This window comes from Muntiacus reevesi, chromosome 12 (genome assembly GCF_963930625.1).
Source record: "Muntiacus reevesi chromosome 12, mMunRee1.1, whole genome shotgun sequence".
NCBI classification, from domain to species: domain Eukaryota; kingdom Metazoa; phylum Chordata; class Mammalia; order Artiodactyla; family Cervidae; genus Muntiacus; species Muntiacus reevesi.
In genome coordinates this window covers 55036064-55051253 of record NC_089260.1, presented here as the reverse complement: position 1 = coordinate 55051253, position 15190 = coordinate 55036064, and the positions used below count along the sequence as shown (strand labels likewise).

The window sequence follows — 15190 nt, the reverse complement described above, 5'->3', positions numbered from 1 at the left end:
CAGGGATCAAACCCACATCTCCTGCACTGGAAGGTGGATTCTTTACTGCTAAGCCACCAGGTAAGCCCAACATTTCATATATAAGGAATCAAATGAAAAATGTTTTTACAGGCTTGGCTGTAGGAAGAGGAGGGAACCAGTAATGCTTCTGTCAAAATCAGATGGTTTCACTGTCTCTGAGTTTGCAATTTGCTGGGGAAACTGAAGGGCAAATGAGACCTCTGAAGGAGAAGAAACTTAAGAATGTTATGCAGTTGGGGTAATGGGTTTATTATATCTACACACAACTAGGCATTTATTGGCATTGTGTCAAAAATAAAGGACAAAGTGATAACAAAAACTGAGCATGAAAACAAGACAGCTGCAACAGACCAATATTTAAAAGCTTAAAGATTCTCAGAACACAGAACCTGGAATCACACAGCTTTCAGGTTGTATAGTTAATTATCTGGACTCTGAAGTCAACTATATAATGCAAGCGACACGGGACAACACAACACACCAGTGCAGCAGTCTCTCACTAGGGGTGGAGGAAGGTTTGCTGGGGCTTCAGGTCACTGATGGGAAAGGGGCTTAAAATCTCATAAATCCTCCATATCTTTTTTCCATTTCAGGAACTTCCTTGGAGTAACTTTCGCCTTCTTCCTCGGAGGGCAGGGGCTCAGCGAAGCGCTTGAGGAAGCCACCGTATCTTTTCTGGTAGTCCATCCACCACTCCGGACGACCCACTCTTCTCATGAAACCCCCATATCGCTTCTGCAGCTCTTTGGTTTCATCTTCCAGGTGGGGGCTTCTCTTTAAGCCTCTCATGAAGCCCCCGTATCTCTTGCTCACGTCTTCAGCATCACTGCCCTCCTGGTGGAGGCTCCCCTCTCTCTGGTCCCCCGCTCCCAGCAGCTCCTTGAGCAGGTCAGAGGAGTTGCCCAGGCCGTCATCTTCCTCTGCGTCCTTCTTCATGAAGCCCCCGTATCTCTTGCCAAGGACCTCACCTCCATTTGCCTCTTCCTCCGCTTCCAGGGGGTATAGCTCATCCATTTTCTTCATGAAGCCCCCATACCGCTTCATGAAGCCCCCATACTTCTTGGCAAGCAGGTGGCTCTCCTCCTGTTTGCTGAGGGTGCTGGTGGCATCCGGAGGAAGCTCTAGTTTGGTCAGCTGCAGAAGCTCCTTGCAGGTTTCCCAGGTCTTGAGAGAAGGCAGTTTCCCCTCACATTCCAGAGTGCAAGCCTGGGGAAAGAATCCGATTTAATGACAGAAGAGGCTTTTCTGATTTCATTCAGTAAACACATTTCCCTACCCTCCCTCCCGCCCCACCGGACCACTCTATGCTTGCTTTGATGAAGAAACTCCCACCTAATAATCTCATTTTTCTTATAACTTTTTGTACTGAACAGGCAGATCAAAGGAAAATCAGAAGGGGAGATTGTGGAGAACTAACTGAATCAAATTTGAATTTGTCTTTGAATTTGAACAGATTGTATATGCTGTATTATTGCAATATTGTAAAGATGTTTTCCCACCCAATTTTAACCTATATTTTTCTTAGCATTTCAGTTTTTTTATGGTTCTACTTATAGAACTCAGTTACTAATCCTTGACTTAAACATAAAAACTAGACCCTTTATTGAGATTTAAAATATATTGGTAGATTACTTAATATGAAATATATGCATATTATTTTTCACAATGAAAACAAGCATTTTATTAGTGCAACAAAATTCTGGTATATAGTTAATCAGCTCTTACTAATTATTTAAGTTTTGTGTCTAAGAAAATTAAATACATGCACATATAAAAATATACAGATCTAATTAAAATAATGGTCCTGTTTTATTTTTGATCTCAGATTAAGAAAGCTAACCATTATTAAAAATTCAAGATGTTCAGGTTTCAAAACTATTTCCATCCTAAATGAAATTTAAACAATCTATTTGCCAAAAATTTATGTTGAATATTTTGTATACCATTACCAAAGGCTATTTTAATATTGGCATTCCTTAAGACAAATAATGGCAAATAATTAGAATAGCACAGTCATTAGTACAGAAGTGATGCTAATTTATATCTTACAGCCTCTCTCTCTCGCGTGCTCAGTCATGTCGGACTCTTTGCAACCCCATGAACTGTAACCCACCAGGCTCCTCTGTCCATGAGATTTCCCAGGCAAGAATACTGGAGTGGGTTGCCATTTCCTCCTCCAGGGGATCTTCCTGACCCAGGGATTGAAACTGCATCTCCTGCATTGGCAGGTGATTTTCCTGTCACTGGGAAGGTAAATCCACTGAGCCACCTTGGAAGCCTAAACTCCTCCAGTCATCTATACATTTTTTTGCATTATTTATCATACTCTGTGTTGGAGAGTAAATTCAGTTTGGACATCAGTCATGGCATGGCTGCTCTTTTTTTTTTTTTTTTAAATCCATCATAGAATGAAGTGCAAGTGTCTTTCACATGGTGCAAATTCCACAAATATTTGTAACTTGATTTTACTACATAGTTCTAGCTAGGAAAGCTTATTTCTCATATGTCTTTTCTTTTTCTGTTTTTTTTTATTTGTCTTTTTCATCCAAATTAAAATTCCAGAGCTGCTGTAACTCTAACATAGTGGTTAACAAGCCATTTGTCATAGACAAAATAACTATCTTGTATGCAAGTCCCAAGAGAAAACCAATCAGTAAAACACAAATCAGAAAGAAAAATATGCAAGCAGGGGATTGTCACCTCTACTAAAGGTGCAATATTTTTTCTCAGAGTTTAAATATAAAGCCCTATTTGCCAAATGGAGAGGATAGCACAATCCAAATAGAACAAACAAACATTTAACCTGAAACATACTGTCTTGGGTTCTGTAGAATCCTTCCCTTACTGATTGTCCCTGTTTTGTGCATCTAGGTAACAGCATTGCTTCAGGAGGTCTGGAGAGGCACTTGACTCTTTGGATTAACGCATATTCTCTGCCCAACTTTTTTTTTCCCAATTATTTTTATTAGTTGGAGGCTAATTACTTTACAATATTGTAGTGGTTTTTGCCATACATTGACATGAATCAGCCATGGATTTACATGTGTTCCCCATCCTGAACCCCCCTCCCACCTCCCTCTCCATCCCATCCCTCTGGGTCTTCCCAGTGCACCAGCCCTGAGCACTTGTCTCATGCATCCAACCTGGACTGGCGATCTGTTTCACACTTGATAATATACATGTTTCGATGCTGTTCTCTCAGATCATCCCACCCTTGCCTTCTCCCATAGAGTCCAAAAGTCTATTCTATACATCTGTGTCTCTTTTTCTGTCTTGCATATAGGATTATCGTTATCATCTTTCTAAATTCCATATATATGCGTTAGTATACTGTATTGGTATTTATCTTTCTGGCTCACTTCACTCTCTATAATGTCTGCCCAACTTTTTAAGTCATCACAGAATCTCAACAAATTGAGAAGACAATGCAAAGGAACCCTTGGGGGAGCTAGTTAAAATGAAGCTTCCTGGGCCCCCACTTCAGCGATTCTGAGTCAGCAGGGGCAGCAAGAGTGATTTAGGAGCATCGGATTACCATTATTAGAATGACAGTTCTTTTGAATTTAGATTCCCTTCCCCCGACAACACCAAGCCCCTGTATAATTTATCTTTGCATCACAGGCCACCTCTTTGGACTCGGCCACCTCTCCTGTACCCCTTTCACAGCCAAATTAAACTGTTGTCTTACTAGTTTAAATAATAAAATGTACTATTAACAATAGTACCTTCTAGGCAGGACAGAAGTTGAATTCCAGGGGAACTCACCTGTAGAACAGTCGCCGACCCCTCTCTCCTGTCCACTGCATTCTCCCTGCCTCTCCTCCCTTTATCCGCACCGGCCCGTCCCCGCTCCCCCCGCACCCCCAAGTGAGGATCATGGTCTGAGAGATCTGAGGTTAAAAGGGCTAGAGAAATGAAATTCAAAGAAAGACGGCGGGATTATCACTGAAAAAAAAAATCACTGTTATTTGTGGGAAGGATGGGCAGATGCTTGTGTGCGGAAGGGGCCCTAGGTGGGCTATGTGAGCAGGTGGGTGGCTGAGCTTCTTCCCTGGGGCAGGTGAGGGGACAGCTGGTGCTCTCCGAGGTCCTGAAGAGAGAGAGAGAGAGCCAGAGAGCACCAGCGGGGCGCCCGCCTCCCCGGGGTGAAAACGAACAAGGTTTGCGCGGCGACACCGCCACCCTTTTCGGTCCCTGGCTAGTCGCGGGGACCCGAAACTCAGAGCCAAAGCGGGGCCGCGGTCAGCGTTCGGGGAGCAGTCGGGACACCTGGGCCAGCTGGGGTCGGCGCCGATTGTGAGCACGGCGGCCCCGGGCTGCGCGCGCAGGGTCCGGGTTAGCTGCTCCCGCACAGCGCGGAACACTCACCAGCGGGTTGAGGCCGGTCGAGAGCGCCAAGCGGTAGCTGCACGTGGCGCAGTCCTGGCTGCATTCCGCCCGCACGGTCGCCAGGAGCCCGGGGCTGAGCGCCAGCAGCCAAGTGCAGAGTCCCAGGAACCGCGCCATGGGCTGCGGGGCAAGCGCACAGAGCTCCGAGCCTGTCCGCGCGCCCAGCGGGGCCCTGGGGAGGACTCCGAGCCGGGCAGCCGCAACTGGGGTGAGGGTGCTTCATCGAACCAGAGCTCGCGGGACCCTCTTTCTTGCCCAGCCCACCCACGCCCGCCCGCCCGGAGGACCTCTCTGATCTCCTCGCGGTTCCCGAGTGGTCCCTGTGGCCCGGAGCCTGCGGCGGCCCCAGGCACTGGCTCTCTGCAAGGCAGGATTCTGGGGGAGACTATGGAGACCAAATTCGAGAGCCCGGGAGCCCGGGGAGTGGCGACATTTACCCGGGTCACATACAAGGAGCGGAAGAAAGTTGGGGGACCCCATGCAAGGCAACGAGGAATAAAACGCAGCTGGCTGAGGGCCCCAAACCCACGCAGCAAGGTGGGCTTCGGCCGAGTTCACTCACGTTGCTGCTGTTCTGGGCACGCAGGTCGGTCGGGGAAACCGGGTCCGAGGCGACTCTCGGTAGGTGGAGAAAGCCAGGAAAGCGGGCGGACCTCACCGTCGCGGTCCTCGGCGTCGCCGCGGCTGCAGCGCAGAGACGGATCTTCGGCCTCGCCAGCCTCCCTCGCCGTCCAGGCTGCGGCGGCAGGAGCCACTTTATAATTCGCCCCGGAGCGCAGGAGGCGAGCGCGCCCCAATCGCCGGCGGGCTGTCGCTGACGCAGGCCCTACGCCGGCCGCGCACCGCCCCCGCCGGAAGAGGGGTCCGGGCCGGGGCGGGGGTACCCGCGTGGCGGCGCACCCCTCGGCCGGGTGACACACCGAGGCAGTTAGGAAAGTTGGGGAGAGGGTGCGATGAGATCAAGTCCCCCCGCGTAAAGTCATCGCAATTGCCCTCCCCGGGGATCGCGCTTAACAGCAGAGCCCAGGTGGGGCTTAGCGGGTAGATAGACTGATTTAGATTCTGGAATGTGCTGGAGACCCTAGGAGTAAGTGCTGAGATTACCCCGCCCCCGCCTCCTCCTAGAGCGCCCCCGCTGTCTGGGTGGGCATCCGGCACAGCCGTCCGGAATGTCGTCACTTGTCCTCCCGTCTGTTCCCAACACTCTAGACTTCTTGCTGACAGTCAGGCGCGTAGTAGGCGCTCAGTTAATGGTTAAGGGAATGACTGAAACTTTCCGGGAATCTTAAAATCTCCGGAGGGCGCTTTCCGTTTTTGTGTTAGTGAGAACCCCCCGCCCCTTGCCAAGCGCGCACGCGGTTAACTTCCCACGCTTCGGGAACGACTTTCCGTCAGCCCAGAGGTGTCCTGGGGGATTTAGGCTAGTGAGAGGGGGCACGGGGTTGGGATGGTCCCAGGACCATCCATTTCAGGAACTAGTAGATTTTTTGCAGTTATCTTCTGGGGAAAAGCTGGGACTGTGGTGGCGAGAGAGCGAGGTGGGAGGACTGGGTGTCCAGGGCGTCCCGCGCTTGGGGCGCGCACCGCGGCTTGGCGGGGAGGGGGCAGAACCCCAATGGCAGAGGCGCGGGCTGTCTGTCAACTGAGGCCCGCTCGCCATCTTGGGTCTGCGGAACGTTGCCAAGATGCAACCGTTTACCTTGTCAGTTTCCACATATGGAAAATAGGGACAGAAGTAATGGGAAAAAATAGGGCCGGAGGCTATCTATAGGGTTCCGGAGAGACACAAATGAAATAATGGCCCAAAGCACTTAGCCTTAGCAAGCCTTAAGAACGTGCTTCTAATTCTGACATGCATGTGCCTTTAGGTTGTCTATCATTAACATGTCTTTCGTTTATTGTTTACGTATCCATCCATCCATCAACCATCCATCCTTCCATCCATCCATCATCCATTCATCCATCTTCCATCCATCCATCCATTCACCCACCCATCTTCCATCATCCATCCATCCACGCATCTTCCATCCATCCATGTACCTATCTATCAATCCTGGTCCTAGAGGGAAATCACAGAGTCCCAAAGCTGGCAGACGGAGAAAGAATCCCAGCGCTTTCCCAGCCAAAGCGCCTTCTGCCTTTAGACCTTTGCGTGGACCAGCCGCCACAGGGCTCTTCCGAGCTCGGGCGGCGTTGCGTCTCTCACTCTGGTCACTAGAGGGCAGCGCTCTCCTGCGTAGGTCTGGGCATCGGGGAAGAGTCCTGGGGCGCCAGCCGCGGACACGCACACGAGTGCCCGCGAAGCAGCATCGCGCCCCGCCTGCCTCCTGGGCAGCCGCGGCCCCGCACCGGGCGGGAAAGCGGAGCGCGGGGCTGCGGCGACAGAACGCTCCAGACAGCCCGAAGGAGCCAGATTGACATCTAGCCAGAAAAGCAAGACGTTTTAGGTTTTTCACAGGGACGCTGGTGGAGAGCTGGTGAGGTCTTCAGCCACTCACCCAGTAGGAACGAGGGTTCCCCCTGCTGCCTGGGGTTTGGAAAGGCAGCAACTACACAGCAGTGCTCAGTGCGAAAGGATTGCACGGACAATCCAGGCCTAAGAGGAGAGAATACTTGCTGTATCTTATCACAGGCGTACCTGGGATCACTCAGGAACAGACTTGAAACTCGTAACGGGAGCCTGGAGGCTGAGATCCTGGTGTGAATGACTGCACTATGTGGTGCATTCCCCCAAAGGCCTCTTGGAATCTTGGAAAAGTAGCTGAAGTCTGAAAGGGGACTTGGGGATAAGTTATTCCAACCTTTATTCTGTAGATGGGAAACCGAGGCTCCGAGCATCCAAATGACCGACCCAGACATAACCAGGCAGAACCATGTCTCTAGGGAGAATCCCACCACACTCTCAGGCGCAGTTTGTTTCAGTTGGAACAATTACTGTTTGCTCTGAGTTAGTTTCTCTTGGTGCATCTGCATATTTATGTATATTTTTATGTATTTTTGTTGCACTGGCTTTCTCTTGTTGCACCATGCCGGGGCTGCTTTTGTTGCAGAGCGAGGGCTGTGGGTGCTACAGTACTGTGGCTCAGTAGTTGTTACCAGGCATGTGGGATCTTCTGGGACCAGGGATTGAACCTTCCGAACTGGAAGGTGGATTCTTAACCACTGTGCAACCAGGGCAGTCCTCTCTGAGGCTTTTAAAATGTCAGGAGAGAGAGGAAAGGAAAGAGACGCCATTCCCTAGGAGGAGGGCAGGGCATTGAGTGCCCCAGCACCTGCCTGGGTACTTGGGGTGTAGACGGTGCTGAATGAAATGTGTGTTGACCGACTGAGGGAAGGAATGAGGTGGGGACAGGTGGGTCTATTTTCGTGCCCCAATCAGCCCGGATCTCTTCCTACCATCTTCTCCTTGTCTACCCTGAGACCACAGGTCATGCATTTCTGTGTTCATTTCTTTGTATTTGAACAGTTGATAGCGGGTTGCAAAGGATTAATCTTTTCATGATCCTTTAAATGTTTCAGGAACTAGTAGATTTTTGCAGCTATCTTCTGGGGAAAAGCTGCCCTTGTAATCAGACTCAAAAAAAGAGAAGAGAACTTTCTCTTAAAGCAGCTAACCCAGAGAATTCTGATTCCCAGGTTAGGATCAAGACCTTGCCTTCTAAGGTTCTTGACATCAGACAGAAGAGAGTCATTCTAGAGACCAGCAAATGTGGCTTGTAAAACCCTGATGATGAATAGTGTTTTACTCAGTTATTTTGTATTTTGGGAGTCCAAAGGAGGGGTTTTAAAATGTCCTATCAGTGTCCTGTCATTTCTGGGGTGGAAGATGCTTAAGTTGAACCATATCATCCAGGTGCCCGTTCTTTTTCTTGCTTCCCCTTCCCACCACGTGAACACACGACTTTGTTATGGAAACTGGTTTCTCTGCTCTTCTCTCTGTATCAGTAAAATAGCAGCAGAGGGTGGAAGGCAGTCCCTCATTCTGGGGATTGTATAATGTTTCAGAGTAAAAGCACCATATTCTCACCCTTCTGATGTTTGGAGTCACACCAGAGCAGGGCAGACCTGCCCCTCTTCAGTTACAGGGTAAAGCGCGGGCTTTGTGAGATGGGATTCTGTAAACTGGGCATGTTGCCATGAAGGACCACTGCTTAAAGCATTTTCTTCAGGCTGGAGCAGAAAAAGCATCCTGGCAGAGAGGCAGTAAGCGGAGTTCCTGGGAAGATGATTTGTGATATCATAAATCCCCATTCTAAGGAGCATGAATGCTGGCACCCTCAAACAGTCAGGAAGCAAAATAAACCCCTTGGAAGAAAAAGGAACCTGGTACAGAGCTGCCTGAAACTGAGTTTAAATAATAGAAAATGTATCACACACACACAGAGAGAGAAAGACAACCAGGAAATATTAAAAGAGCCAGGAAAGGAAATGTACATTTTAGTATTGGAATTTCCCAGGCAAGAATACTGGAATGGGTTGAAGTTTCCCCCTCCAAGGGAATCTTCCTAACCCAGAGATGGAACCAGGGTCTTCTGAGTCTCTTGCATTGCAGGTGGATTCTTACCTACTGAGCCATTGGGGAAACCACATTTTAGTGTTAAGCACAGGTAATTAGACCATGAATAAAACAAGTCTCATTATGACTCAGATTGAAAAAAGATAGGGCTACAGATCCTTTGAGCTGTTTGACTTTTGAAATGACTTTGGAATGGAATTGGCTGTGGAGGAATTTAACAACCACTCCAGAGAACCAGTCATGTTAAAAAGTTGTATTGCCCCTTTGAACCTAAACTGTATTTAATCACTTGAGTTTAATTTGTTTTGGGTGGTTTCCAAAATCAAATTCTAGAGCCCACCTGCAGGACCCGAAGAAAAGGCAATCAAAAGCATTAATTGAACAAATGAAGACATCTACCAAGGAGGCAGTTTCCACCATTGAGGCAATGCTAGAAGAGAAAATCAAAACAGGTTTTGGGTAACAAGAAATCACTGACATGAAACCTGTGGCTCCAGGTCCCCCACTTCTGGAGGGAATCCACTGCACACGACCCACAGCACAAGCTTTACACACGATAGGTCCTCAGGAAAGTTGTTTTTGTAAAACATGTTCCTCTTGTGGCTACATTGCCCATAGCTCATGTGCTTGTGGGGTGGACATCAGAAGTCAAATTGTTGTCATAACATTTTATAGAAAAAGAGCTAAACCCTGCAGATGCTCACTTCTCACACATTACTCTCTTGGTATTTACTTTGTTGTATATAGACGTTCAACTTAAAAAATAGTCACAAGCTGAAAGTTGAGAGTTATATTTTTCACTGCGAGTTTTTAGGACTTTAGGTCCGAGAGACAGCATCTCATGTGACCCTGAGAGAATTGCTCCTAGGAGGCAATGGGAAGAGTCAGGTTACAGAGAAGTTTTACAACAAAGGGCAGGTAGCCTGAACATCAAGAGATTATTGTGAATTAAAGGAAACCAGATACCCCACGTTAAGGAATTGAACAATTTTCTATATATAGGAAGATGCAAGAGTCTGGGCTCACTGAACTCATTCCTTTCATATGCATCTCAGCTCTCTGGGGCCAGTATCCTGTGTTTTTTCACATCCTGAGCTCCCTTGGGCTCACCATAGGGAGTGGCTGTAATATGATGGCTGTTAGATCCCAGGTATTTTTCTCCTTCCTGAGTGCCCTGAAGGGCTGGAATTGCTGATGACTGTGACATCGTTATATGGCAGGAAATACTCCATTTCTCAGATGTTAGAGCTCAGACAAGTGTTATTTTTATGTGTGTGAACCTCGTGAAAATCAATCTAGAAGAAGTGATCCTGTGTGGCACAAAATGGTATTGGAAGAGAACAATAAGGTCAAATATGTCTTTTTTCTACTCTAGGATTGTTATCTGATTATACATTTAGTGGAAGAGCAATGCCGAGAATACCTCAGTGGAAGTCCTAGAGCCTAACAAAATACATAGTTTCATGCAGGAAAACAATTTTGTGCTGTTAAGAGTTTAGGATCACAAAATACTAATTTTAATTTCCATTTTGTTATCAAGTGTGTAAACTTGGGAAAGTCAGTCTCTAAACCTAATTTTTCTCATCTGCACAATGGGGAAAACAAAACGAACCACACTAACTTGTTGCATGGATTAAATGAAAAACTAACATGTGTGTACACACATACTGTGTAGGGATTCAATTTTTATTAGTGACATTTTTGTTGTTGTGCTGTGTTAAATTGCATTTCTGAGGTAGAATTTATTTTTCTTCTTCTCAGTTTCTGGATTGTCATGTTCTTGGCTTCTTATTTTTGGAGCTATAATTTGATTGCCTTAGTGGAGTCTTCAGATAAAGAAAATAAGTGAACATTTTGATAATGATTGAAGGAAATGGGCTATTTATCTACCTGGATCTAGTGCTCCAAATTAAAAATCACAGAGATAGAGCAATTTGTAATAATTGCAGATAGTAAGCTGCTTCATAGCTAGAAAAGAGGACTTGGTCATGATGTGCACAGTCATCAGTTGTTGTTTTATTTGGGATAGATTTTGTAGATTAATCTTCAACACTTCTGTGTGTGGCAGAGCCAATTAGAGGAGGCAAGATGTAGAAGTGCTTCAATTGTGACACTCACAGGCTACCCAGGAGGGCAGAGTTCCTTGAACAAGTGGAAAAGGCTGGAGAGAGAGTCAGAGGACAAGGCAGAGAGGGAGGAAGGAGCCTGTGGATGGAGACAGCTGTCAGAGTGCCAGGCAGTGTGAATGGGGAATTGACTTGCTTTGGAAGCCTTGATGGAGTAGGCTGAGGGATAGTGGGAGTGAAGCAGGAGGGAAGGGGGTTGCCTAAGCACTCTTGGAGGGGACTGGGGGAAGCAGCTGGTCACCCAGCTGTGCCCGATGGCTCGAGCATTGGCTCCCGTGAACCCACCACGTTCTCTGCCATACCCACTCCCGCAGTGAGCTCCCTAAGGAGTTAGATCATCCCAGGAGATCTGCTTAGAGATGGGGTGAGAAGAAATTATTTCGTCCCTCATGTAGAATATGTTTGTGTTTTTAACTTCATACTCCCCAGAGAAGATGTGGGAATAAGACAGAATGGGAGCCGCTGGGATCATCTCTTATCATTAGCCCAGTCCATCATCACCCTAGAGGACCACACAGGCTTCATTAACAGACATTCTCCAAGGCAAGTTCTCCTTTAGCTTCTTGCCATGTGTCTTCCAAATGTACTTGCCTCTTCTATGTAGATTGTCTCTGGTTTTGCATGGGGCATCCCCCTAACCCTCAGGAAGCCTGTGTCATTGACTACTTCTTTCTCTCTTGCATTGTTAGTTTTAGTTGTTACTTCTTAGTCCTCATATACTCTCATAAAGCATAAACACTTGCTTATTTTTCTTGTTTTTTAAATAAGCACTTTCTTAGTACATTGTTAGATGCTAAGGACTGATGGGGGAAGGATGTGGGGAGGGTGAATGAGAAGTTAGTGTTTAACAGGGACAGAGTTTTGGGTTAGGAAGGTGAAGAATTCGGGAGTTGGATATGGTGAGAGTTGCACAGCCATGAGAATGTACTTCGTGCCACTAAACTGTATAGTTGAATACTGTTAAAATAGTATGTTTCATATTATGTGACTTTTACCATATTAAAGAAGTGCTAAAAAGAGCACTTTCTTAAATCTGTAATCATTCTCCTCCATGCTCAATTTCTATCTATCTTGGCAGTGAAGATTGTTGAAGAATGGCCGGACTCCTTTATGGCCCTTCCTCATCTCTATGAATTTCTTATTCCACAGCCATTTTACTGTTGCTCTTACCACTCTCATAAAATCATATCTGTTAAGGTCAGTAATATCTTTTAGATGAAAATTCAAGAAACTCTTTAGCCCTTATATTACATGTTGTGTCTACAGTATTGGATTCTGTTGTCCATTCCCTCTATGATTTCCCCCTAAAACTTTTCCTCTTCCTGTTTTGCTTGTGCATTTGTATTCTATCTCCTGGACTTTTCTTTCTCCATCTGTCCCTTACATGGTGATGTTCCCTATGGTTTTGTTCTGGGTTTCATCTCATCTCTTTTCAAGATACGTGCTCTGCTTGGGAAAACTTATCCAATTGCAGGACTTTCTCTCTCATCTGTGTATCAGTTATTCCTGAGTTTCTGTCTCCAGTTCTGGCTTCTTCTCTGTCTACATGTGAGTACCTCAATGTTTGTGTGCTCCGGGAGTGTCAAACTTATCATGTGATCAGTTGCTTTAGTTATCTCTTCTTTTAAAAATCTGCCATTGCAGATTTTTTAAAATGTTTTATTTTAAATTTAAAAAATTAAACTTTGAGTTTAAATTTTAAAGAAGTCTGTGTTCACTCTCAGTGACTGGCAGACAGCTAAAATCATTCTTTTTTATTCTAAATTTATCCGTTCTCATGGGTATTTAACTGTGGTATTGGAGAGAACTCTTGAGAGTCTCTTGGACTGAAGGAGATCCAACCAGTCCATCCTAAAGGAGATCAGTCCTGAGTGTTCACTGGAAGGACTGGTGTTGAAGCTGAAACTCCAATACTTTGGCCACCTGATGTAAAGAGCTGACTCATTTGAAAAGACCCTGATGCTGGGAAGGATTGAAAACGGGAGGAGAAGGAGATGACAGAGGATGAGATAGTTGGATGGCATCACTGACTCGGTGGACTTGAGTTTGGGTAAACTCTGGGAGTTGGTGATGGACAGGGGGGCCTGGAGTACTGCAGTCGATGGGGTTGCAAAGAGTCAGACACGACTGAGCGACTAAACTGAACTGAACTGATGATGAGGTTTAAAGTAAAATATTTTTCAAATTACATATCCAGTGTTCCAGCACTCTTTATTGAAAAGACTATTCTTTTCCCATTGAATTATTCTGGAAACTTGGTTAAAAATCTGTTGACGTAAAATTGTGCTTCTATTTCTGAATTCTGTGTTTTATTCTTTGTTCCACCAATCAGTATGGTGCTAACATTCCACACTGCCTTGACTTCTGTAGCTTTATGTTAAATCTTGAAATAAAACAAATTCTCCAACTATTCTTTATCTTTTTTCTAATTGTGTTATCCATTACACTTCTTCTCATTTCCATGTAATTTTAGAATCAGTTCATCAATTTCTACAGAAAAGCATGTTGAGATTTTGACTGGACTGATTACATCTGTAGATTAGTTTTGGGAGAAGCGACATCTTAACAACTCTGTCTCCCAGTCCATGAGCTTGGTATATCTTTCCATTTATTTCATACATTTTGATCTCTTTCAAATGGTGTTATTTTATAGTTTATTTTCTAGTTGTTTGATTTTTCTTAAAAGAGATACAAACTTGTTATATTCTCCTTTTATTGGAGCATAGTTGATTTAAAATGTGCTCATTTTAAGTGTACAGCATAGTGAATCAGTTCTATATCCAATCTTTCTAAGATCCTTTTCCCATAGAGGATCAAACCTTATCGGCTTCTGTGCTGCCTAGTCGCTCGGTAGTGTCTGCCTCTTTGCAACACCATGGACTGTAGGCCCCCAGGCTCCTCTGTCCATGGAATTTTTCAGGCAAGAATACTGGAGTGGTTGCCACTTCCTAATCCAGGGGAGCAAACCTGTGTCTCCCGCATTGGCAGGCATATTCTTTACCACTGAGCCACCTGTGAAGCCCCTTATAGGTTCTAACCTGATGTTATTCTGCCTTAGATTATAATTGATAGCTTGCAGGTGACCTCACACTGTTCAATTCCTATGTGTAGGCACAGGGACTCACTCACATTTAATAGGCCTCAATAAAAGTTTTTTGAATAAGAGTATCACTTTCAAGATCAAGTTCATTTTGGTTTAGTTTTCAAAAGACCATTAAAAAGCACTCAGAATTTAAAACTCTGGGGATTCTCATAGCTTGAACTATATCTGAAAAGTAGAATGAAGTGATTTGACAGTTACTTAACTGATTTGAAAAATGTGGACTTTTTCTACACTTGATTGGCATCCAAATTATTCATTGTTCATCTTAACAAGATAAATGTCAAATCACATCCTAGATTATGTTATCTCAGGAGAGAAGTCTAACAAGAAGAGAAAAAGGAGAGGGAATGGCTCATCCTAAAGCAACAGAATTGCACACAGATGTAGAGTGTAGGGAGCTGGTGCTGCTCGGGACCGTGACAACAATCACAGAGTGTAAGATCTCAAGCTTGCAAGGAGTCTTAGAGGCAGAAGAGAAGAATTAGAGGTATCTAGAATCCATAATTTAGAGAGAGAAGGCTTTCTTGTCTTGGTGAGTTGTAGCACCATCTATCTTGGAGGCTCAAAACTGGAAGCTCTGGGGTATATCTAGACACCTCCTCACCTAAATATTATTTTATTGATATGGTATTTCTAAACTTTTAAAAAAATCTGCATTTTAAAATAAAAATGAACAGCTTATTAAAAATTAATTTTCCTGATTTTTAAATTCAGACTTTTTGTAGGAAAACTGAGACTTTTGGGGTTGTCTTGAAAACTGCAAGGTGTAGAAGGCATTGATCTTGGTTCTACAAGGCAGCAACTGGTTGGAACAAGGTGGGGCTGCTCCCTTTATGTACCCTCTCTTCTCTCCCATAATTTTCACCATTCTGACCTCTCACCATTTTTTTTTTTTTAACTGTCCTGGATCTTAGTTGCAGCATGCAGGATCTAGTTCCCTGACCAGGGATCAAACTTCCGGGAATCTTAACCACAGGACCACCAGCGAAGTCCACCCCATACCCACCCATTTTACTAATATGTTTTACCTCCTTG

General features: G+C 45.4%; 1 protein-coding gene across 1 annotated transcript; it reads right to left on the bottom strand.

Moving 5' to 3' along the window:
- Positions 1-350: 350 nt before the first annotated feature.
- Positions 351-5102, bottom strand: PENK (proenkephalin). Its single transcript, XM_065903445.1, has 3 exons — positions 4973-5102; positions 4390-4530; positions 351-1227 (listed from the first exon to the last, which is right to left on the bottom strand). Exons 2-3 carry the CDS (start codon positions 4525-4527, stop codon positions 574-576), a joined length of 792 nt encoding a protein of 263 aa, XP_065759517.1. The 5' UTR covers positions 4528-4530; positions 4973-5102; the 3' UTR covers positions 351-573.
- Positions 5103-15190: the final 10088 nt, after the last annotated feature.